Source organism: Oryza sativa, chromosome 11 (genome assembly GCF_034140825.1).
Source record: "Oryza sativa Japonica Group chromosome 11, ASM3414082v1".
Taxonomy (NCBI): domain Eukaryota; kingdom Viridiplantae; phylum Streptophyta; class Magnoliopsida; order Poales; family Poaceae; genus Oryza; species Oryza sativa.
Genome location: NC_089045.1, coordinates 29,428,153 through 29,437,147, shown reverse-complemented (window position 1 = coordinate 29,437,147; position 8,995 = coordinate 29,428,153). Strand labels below are relative to the sequence as shown.

The 8,995-nt window shown below is 40.0% G+C and overlaps 1 protein-coding gene across 1 annotated transcript; it reads left to right on the top strand.

The window, feature by feature from the left end:
- The first annotated feature begins 463 nt into the window (after positions 1-463).
- Positions 464-8,640, top strand: LOC136354236 (uncharacterized). Its single transcript, XM_066305930.1, has 6 exons — positions 464-551; positions 701-747; positions 2,093-2,539; positions 6,660-7,698; positions 7,991-8,193; positions 8,605-8,640. Exons 1-6 carry the CDS (start codon positions 464-466, stop codon positions 8,638-8,640), a joined length of 1,860 nt encoding a protein of 619 aa, XP_066162027.1.
- Positions 8,641-8,995: the final 355 nt, after the last annotated feature.

Genomic DNA, 8,995 nt, shown 5'->3' with positions numbered 1-8,995 from the left:
ATTAAAGATAATGTGATTGAAAAATTGTGTGTGTATGACAGGTTGATGTGATGAAAAATGACTGAAGTTTGGATCCAAACTTTGAATCTAAACACAGCCTTACACATGGAAAAGCAATTAATTGTACACTAGAGATTTCTGAAGGCATAAATGCAAGAACTCATCTAAAAACATGAGCAAAGGTGCACAACAATGAGCGCATTGCGAAACAGAGCAGGCGCACATATATATATATACATATATATATATATATACATATATATATATATATATATGTATACATATATGTATATACATACACATATATATACATACATATATATACATACATATATATATACATACATATATATATATATATATATATATATACATACATATATATATATATATATATATACATACTTACTGTATACTGTACAATAACAGCTCGATCGGAGCCTGTTTCTTCATTAATCTCCTAATGGCAGCTACCAAGAGGATGTCCTACTCCATCGCGGCGGTTTTGATGCTTCTTCTGATCATGTCCTCCACCTTCTCCTGCTACGCAGGTAAGCATTGAACCCAACGAAAGCTATCCTACCCAGAATTTTTCAAACATTTAAACTGATTGTTTACCCTAACACTGCATGTGCGTTTTCTCTGTGCGTGTTGTTTAATTTGAGTGGTTCATGATGCTTCAATTGCGTTGCATTTGCAGAATTGCAGCTAAAGAAACGATGGACCAAGAAATATTACAGCACTATCGCAAAACAATGTAATAAAAAAGTGAACAATCTGGCAGTTTTAAGAGTAAAAATATGTCAAAATTTTGTCTCTTTTGTTATGACTAAAAATGAATTTAAATATCAGATTTCACATATAGATGCAATACTATTTAAAGTATATGTCCAATTTTTTCTAAAATTTTTAGTGGCATTTGTTATTTGTTAGTTGGTGTGCATGAAAAACTTATGTACATAGTATATGTTTCCCTCTAAATTTCTTCTCACATTTGTGTCACTTCTCATGTCTGGTGTCCTGATCGAATGTCAAAACACTTCCCAACGGGTGCCCGATGCGGAAGAAAACATGGGCGCCTCGCCATTATATAGGGTTTGAAATTTCGGTTCGAAATTTCTGAAATTTCAGCCCCCCACCAGCATGCTCAAATCTCGCCCAAAATTTTTGGTTTTTTGCAATGTTTTTGAATTTGGTCAAATTTTATTCAAATACAGTCAAATTTTCAAATAATTTTGGCTCAAAATTTCCAAAATTTCGGTAACCCCCAAGTATAATATTTAATTTCGAAATTGAAAACCCTGCCCTTATCCCATTTCCACATTAAGCGCTTGGTAATTTGCATTGCCGGTCACGAGCTAGTCTACAATATTAATTAATTTCCATTGATAAGATTAAGACTGATGAGGGTCGCGTCATTGTTTATCAAGGATGTGCCTTTTAGTAATTGTCGTATGATCACGGCCTCACGGGCGTTCGCTCGGCTCCAAACACACAACATATATACATATCTATTTGTTCCTGTCTACAACTCCGTATTCTCATTTAGCTTAAGCTGATCATACCAGCTCTCGATCTGCACTCAACGCGCTAATCCAATTGAGAGCTAGCTAGGGAGAGTGATTAAGATTGTACGGTATTCTGGATCGACCTGAGCCATGGCATCGTCCAGCGCTGGGAAGACGAAGATGGAGGTTATGATCTGATCGATCTATATGGCTGTTCTATATCTTTGATTAAATTAGTTGTTGTTAGTTGTTTTTAATTTGTTGTTGGCCATTATTCTCTGTGTTGTGCTTGCTGCAAGTAAGGAGCTATATATCTATACATGTACATTGGTTGGCTGATCTGCAGTATCTGTAGGTTGCAACGAAATTAAATTGGGGACTTATTAAAAAAACTTAATTTCGGGAAAAAATTGTAATAATTCTTTCAAATCGATCAAGAGTGGATTCTGGTTGAATGTTCATCGAATTGATGGCAAATACAGTACACAGCTAGATAACATATATAGCTATCTAATACTGTAGTACACTACTTTTCGTCTTCCCAACGCTGATCAGATTAATGATGAGCTAGCTAGCTAGTGCAGGCAACGTCGAAGGCGGCTATTGACCGGCAAGAGGTGCGAGTGAGCACCACCCCGATCCGGGCGGCGATCGCACGGGACCAACGGAAGGACGACTTCGAGGTGCTGGTGACGGTGGAGGCGCCCAAGGTGGTGGCGCCGGAGAAGCGCGCCCCCATAGACCTGGTCGCGGTGCTGGACGTCAGCGGGAGCATGAACAAGGAGGAGTTTGTCCGGGGAAAGCACATGTCGTCGAGGCTGGATCTTCTCAAGATCGCCATGAAGTACATCATCAAGTTGGTTCGCGACGCCGACCGGCTGGCCATCGTGTCCTTCAACCACGCGGTCGTCAGCGAGTACGGGCTGACAAGAAATTCAGCGGACAGCCGGAAGAAGCTGGAAAATTTGGTAGACAAGCTCAAGGCCAGCGGCAATACCGATTTCAGACCTGCCTTGAAGAAGGCAGTGGAGGTGCGTGCGTACGCAAAATTTAACTCTTTTAATTGCTTACTACTCCCTCCGTACTCTAATATAAAGGATTTTGACATTTTTCTTACACTGTTTGACCAGTTGTCTTATTCAAAGAAAATTTGGAATTATTATTTATTTTTATGACTTACTTTATTATCTAAAGTATTTTAAACACAACTTTTCGTTTTTAATATTTGCACAAAATTTTTGAATAAGACAAGTGAACAAACAGTATAAGCAAAACGTTAAAATCTCTTGTATCATGGGACGGAGGGAGTATATCCTCCGATGAGGTAAGACTACTCGATCCATTGGATTAACCTGTAGTACTAACTAGACGGTGTAAACAAGCTTAGCATATGCTCATCGTAAAAAAATTCAAGCAATTAATCCAACAACATCACTTGCTATATTTTTTAAATTCGATTAACAATATACAAAAGAATTTCTGAACTTCGCATATTTGTACATATAAGAAATTTAAATTAATTTTATGATAAAATCCCATAGAAAATTTGATATTAGGACATGAACATTCAGAATATAAAGAATTCAAGTGCTTATAACAACTTTCAGGTATTTTGAAACCGGACAGTACTTAATTTTATTTTAACACCCAGAATTTGATATTTTAAAGTACAAATTCGTTTTGATGCATTTCAGTTTCTTTCCGTACTACTAGTTTTTGTAGAACTTTTATTGGTAGCGAATTCAAATAACGGACTGCTACAGAACGGTATCCCGTCCGGACTAGATACTTGATAATGTCGTATCAACACCAATGTTAATGTCACTATATACGTACAGTTCGGTACCATGCATATGTGGTACCTATTAGTACCGAACATGATACCTAAGTACCATGTCTGATATCCTAGATAACACGTCAATGATGCCATCACTATATACGTCCGTGGTACCATGTGTAATACCTATTAGTACAGAACATGATACCTAAGTACTATGTCTGATATTCTAGATAACACGTCAATGATGCCATCACTATATACGTCTGTGGTACCATGTGTAATACCTATTGGTATCGAACATGATACCTGTATACTAGGTCTGGTATTTTATAGGTACCAAGTACGATATATACCTCTATGTACCAGCCATAATATTTCGCTACTAGATTGATACCTATAGGTACTAGATTCAAGACCTATATGTACCAAAGTATCATGATACAACTAAAATATCATTGCAATAAGAACAACAAATCATATGATCATCAAGAGAGAGCTAAAAAAAATCAATTCCAGGAAAAAGTTGCTATGGATGTAGAAACACCCATAGAACATGTAGAACACCCCATAATCAAACTCCAAAACAAACAATGCAAGAGCACAGGGTCACAAGCCCAGATCTGGATGTAGGATCCGCACCTTGAGAAGCCTTGTCCTTGATGACGGTGACCTTATCGACGATGGCCACCTCCTATAGAAAATGGCAAGCAGCTCTGTGTTCCATCATGTGCTTGGGCACCTGCCACACAAACAACTCCACACTCTCCTCCTCTACTCCACCCACACCTCCACCATCACCACCAGCGGCGCCTGTGACGGTGGCTCCTTCCACGCCCAACACACCACCGGCAATGGCTGCGCCGGATGAACCACCCACACGGCCAGCCATCATTGTTACCTCCGTGCTCATGGGGATGGTAGTCAGAGAGAGAGAGGTAGAGAGAATAGAGTAAATCTGTAGAGCGCTAGATATTTTTAATTAGGGTAATTTTACTATTCTTGAGAATTATATTTAGAGGTACCACATTTTCTAATATAAAATTTGGTACCTCAAGGTACCAAAATTTTTTTTCAAGTCCTATAAAATTCCTCTTTAGTTATCCCGTCCAGATGGTTGCCCGTCTTGTAGTATTTATGATATAACCAAACAAAAATATTCGAATTCACGAGCAGTTCAAATGGCCGGTATAAAGTTTGCATCTTTAACCGTACCGGAGCATTAATTTCTTGTATGGATGCATATGCTTAAATTTAGATAGGGTAATTATGGACCTTGGTGATTTCCTTTTTGCTGTGATCGATTTATTGATCCGAAATTAAAAAATAATATTTTTTATGGGACTATCTATACAACATTCGACTAAAAATTAGTCTAAAAATCTGTCAAATGTAACTGTAACATAATTACAATGTAATTTTCATAATTAAACTATATTTATACTATAATTACGTATGTAATTTTCATAATTACACTATATTTGCACTATAATTACATATATAACTTGCATGTAACTCGCATGTAATTATAGTATAAGTAAGATATAAGTTCAAACTGGATCATAAAAATATAGTAGCCCAATGGGGCAGTCACGTCTTCATCCTATGAGGTTACAGGATCGATCCCTAAATATGATTTTGTTTTTCTTCCTAAAAGCACATATCTTGATGCGTATTAAACTGTTAACATGAATCTAGGACACATCCAACGGTTTAGAAAGTGAAAGATTTAGCCATCAAAAATCTGTCAACAAATATTTAGCAATTCCGATTTTTTATTGGTGAAACAAATGAAAATTCAATTGTTTGCTCTTACCACCCTATAGGTCAGAAGACCTTAATTAAAACAATTTTCATTTCTACAGTATATCTTTATCTTTCTATACACCAGTAACATGCCCACACATTAATTGCAACGGGTCTATATGATTAGGATGGACTATACTTGCCTATATAATTGGGTATGGGTTGATAAGAATAGGATTGAAAATAAAGATGAGGGAAGGACTATACCGGCCTATATTACTGGGTATGGGTTAAGAATAGAGTTGGAGAGCAAGATGAGGGAAGAAGAATATAGATCTAACCACTTATGGCCGATGGGATTAAGAAGAGGAAAAAAGACAATTCCGAATATTAGCTTGATCATATATATTATTCTAACCGTATTAGAGGATATTCTCCCTCAACCAGTTGTTTTGCTGGTCTTTTTGTGGGAACCCTCTTTCTGGGCTTTCTGTTTCTAGTTTAGAATCTGTAAGACAATTATGCCGTTCCATTAATGGAAAGGGGGGCTTTGTGCCCTAGTTCTTAAAAAAAAACCGTATTAGAGGATATGCACAATGATAAAAAAAACGGAGCTGCTAAAAAAATGGCTCCATATTTTGTGGAAAGAATATGTCGATTCATAATCCATACGGTATATGTTAAGATTCGTGCAATACATAAAACAAAAAGAATCAGAGATCCAAGAGACGAGCAGAATTATACTCATGCCCTGAGCATTACAAACCAAGACGCTTACCATGCGAGCAACTAACTCATTTTGTCTAACTTACCCATCACTTCCATATGATTTACATATGTAATTTTAGGACTTACATTTTTAATACACTAAAATACATATGTAATTTTAGGACCTACATTGTTAATAAGCTAAAATTACATATGTAATTTATATGAATTTACAATGTAAATATATGGTGACTATTTTTTGGTAAAAAATATAGCGCCATAAATATAGCTACTACTAAAAAAATAGAGATTTCTTAGAGTTGTTAAGAGGGTAAGTTTGCTTACATGGAAAAGAGAGAAAGATAATGGCGACATCGACTCATAGCAATTTATAAAAGGAAACTATTTGTTGAAGGAAACTTAGCATTCTCCGTAGCCATATTTTAATCGGCTATTTCTCAATCCTTTAAAGATGAGTTACTCGTGAAGGATTGTGGATGTCTGAATCTGTAGTAGCGACTACTACTCATAGCTAGCTTGCTGAGTACTGACTAGTATAGGCCTGTTTAGTTCCCACATAAAAACTTTTCATCCTGCCACATTGAATGTTTGGACACATGGAGTATTAAATATAAAAAAAGGTGTAAAATACAAGACGAATCTTTTAAGCCTAATTACGCCATAATTTAACAATGTGGTGCTACAGTAAACATTTGCTAATGATGGATTAATTAGTCTTAATAAATTCATCTCGCAATTTATAGACAGAATTTGTAATTTGTTTTGTTATTAGACTACGTTTAATAATTTAAATGTGTATGTGTCCATATATATGATGTGATATGCCAAAACTTTTCATCTCTGGATGTAAAATTGTAAACACAGCCATATACAATGTGTCGTTGCCTGCATGCACGCAGATCCTGGATGGTCGCGGCAAGGAGGAGAAGAAGAAGCGCGTGGGATTCATCCTCCTCCTGTCCGACGGAGTGGATCAGTTCCAATACTCGAGGATCAATTGGGAGAAGGTGGCGAAGAGCACCGACGTCGACCACTCCGAAGTTGGCGCCATGCTCCGCAAGTACGCGGTGCACACGTTCGGCTTCAGCGCGTCCCACGACCCCGTGCCACTGAGACAGATCTCCGCGCTCTCCTACGGCCTCTACTCCTTCGTCTGCAAGAACCTCGACAACATCACAGAGGCCTTCGCCCGCTGCCTAGGAGGCCTCCGCACGGTCGTCGCCGCCGAAATCCGCGTCGATCTCAAGCCCAAAAGCAGTGATAAGCAGCAGCAGCAGCAGCCGGTGCTCATCAAGAGCATCGATTCTGGGGGCTATGAGAGTCAAGTCATCGGCGGCGGAACCTCCGGCAAGATCCTCATCCCGGTACTCTACGTCGACGAGGTGAAGAAGTTCATCGTCCACCTGAAGGTGCCCAAGGTGTCGGCCACCACCGTCAATAACCAGCAGGAGATTCTCACAGCCGACGGCGACGCCAACTCGGTGGACGGGAAGACAGTCCGCATTAAGGAACACAAACTGGCCATCCGGAGGCCGCCAGAGGTCGTCGACCAGGCCGACCTCCGGCCAGCACCACAGGTCGTGGAGCAGGTGGTGGTGTTCAAGCTGCTGGACATGGTACCCAAGACGTTCCAGCAGCGTAGAGAAGATGATCACAAGGGCGTGAAGAATACCAAGGTGGCCGTGCAGCTGCTGCAGCGGAACATGGACGAGATAAGGCGCTCCGATGCCTGGACAGACCTGGATGTGGGCACGAGGCGACGCATCGACGAACAGGTGAAAGAGATTGCGGACCACGTTGAGAAAGGAGAAGGGCCAGCCTATGTCAACTCGTGGGTGTCGAGCCAGGAGATGCAGCGCGCCAACACCATGGGCTCGCCCAACAAGGTGGTGGCCGGCCGAGTTCGCGACGCCGGCGATGAAGACAATAGTGGAGGAGGTGAAAAAGCCACTGGAGGAGAAGATCGTTGAGGGTGAGCCCAGCACGCCTACCAGTACCAAGACTACACCTTCTTCAGCTGATCCAAATCCAGCTCCGGCTCATCCGGCTCCCACTCCTATCAAACAATATTCTCCACGTCCTGATGAAAAACCAGCTGATTATCCGAAATCTGGTCAGAATCCACGTCCGGTGGTCCTGCCTTCTGAAGATCTAGCTCCGATTCAGCCTCCGGTACTTTCTTCTAAACAAGTCGTACCAGCTCATGTGGTCGTCCCTCCAAGCTGTTCAGAGGAAATTAGCTTGAGGTGCCCGCAGTGCGTGGAGTTGGACTTTGTCGACGAGCACCTCGCTTACTGGTCCAACGTGAAACGCGACCTGCTGCGCGTGCTAGACGACGCGGAAGCCGCCGCAGGGCTCCGCCACGGCGTGGCATGCTTCCATGACCTGTCGCTCGGAGCCATCAACCAAGCCATGTATCAGAGCGTGTGCCAGGTAATTCCTCCGTGTCCCACGGTACCTGTCTTTCTAGCATTAAAAGATACCATTTTCAATTCAAATTTCTTCCTATATATTCTACTCTCAACCACCATCCCATATCTAACTATACATTATTTATTAAGAGTACTATAGTTCTTTTCTTTGAACCTTAATGCATGCTAAATAATCTAGAAAAACAAGTATTCTGAAATGGATATAGCATGTACTCTCTCTGTCTAAAAAAACCAATCTAGTATTAGGATGTGACAATGAATCTGGACATAGATTAGTATGTCCATATTCATTGTATCGAGATGTGTCATGTCTAATAATAGGTTGGCTTTCATTTTTTAGGACCGAGGAAGTACTACGCAATCCATAGTAGTAGTATCTTGCATATATAGCTTAACCTGACTTTGTGTGTAGGCCGTCGAGCAAGCCCGGAGCCTGAGCAAGTACTAGCGAGCTGCCATGCCAGCCACATATATGCACTCATGCTGCAAGGAAGAATCTCAGCAAGGACGACTACTACCATCATCCATCCACATTAATTATCTAGCCTACTTGCTCCCTTCCGGTTGATAATATACGTTGTGGACAAGGTCTATTTGTAAACTTTCACTATTAATAACGACTAAAATATATTTGAGTTAGAAATATGTATGTACGTACGTACGTATACAGATTACTCTTAAAAATACTTCATCCGTTTTACAATGCAAGTCATTCTGTCATAAATATAAATGTGCATTGTAAAACGGAGGGAGTACTTTAATAAAATTATATATTTATTGGTGTTTCTATAAACTGTAAAAAT

What these genes read in the sequence shown, in the direction of transcription:
- LOC136354236 (XM_066305930.1), top strand. Translation starts at nt 464, where the DNA reads ATGGCAGCTACCAAGAGGATGTCCTACTCCATCGCGGCGGTTTTGATG. An exon ending in AGAAATATTACAGCACTATC is followed by an intron (nt 748 to 2,092) that starts GCAAAACAATGT and finishes TAGCTAGTGCAG; the next exon opens with GCAACGTCGAAGGCGGCTAT. An exon ending in TGAAGACAATAGTGGAGGAG is followed by an intron (nt 7,699 to 7,990) that starts GTGAAAAAGCCA and finishes CAAGCTGTTCAG; the next exon opens with AGGAAATTAGCTTGAGGTGC.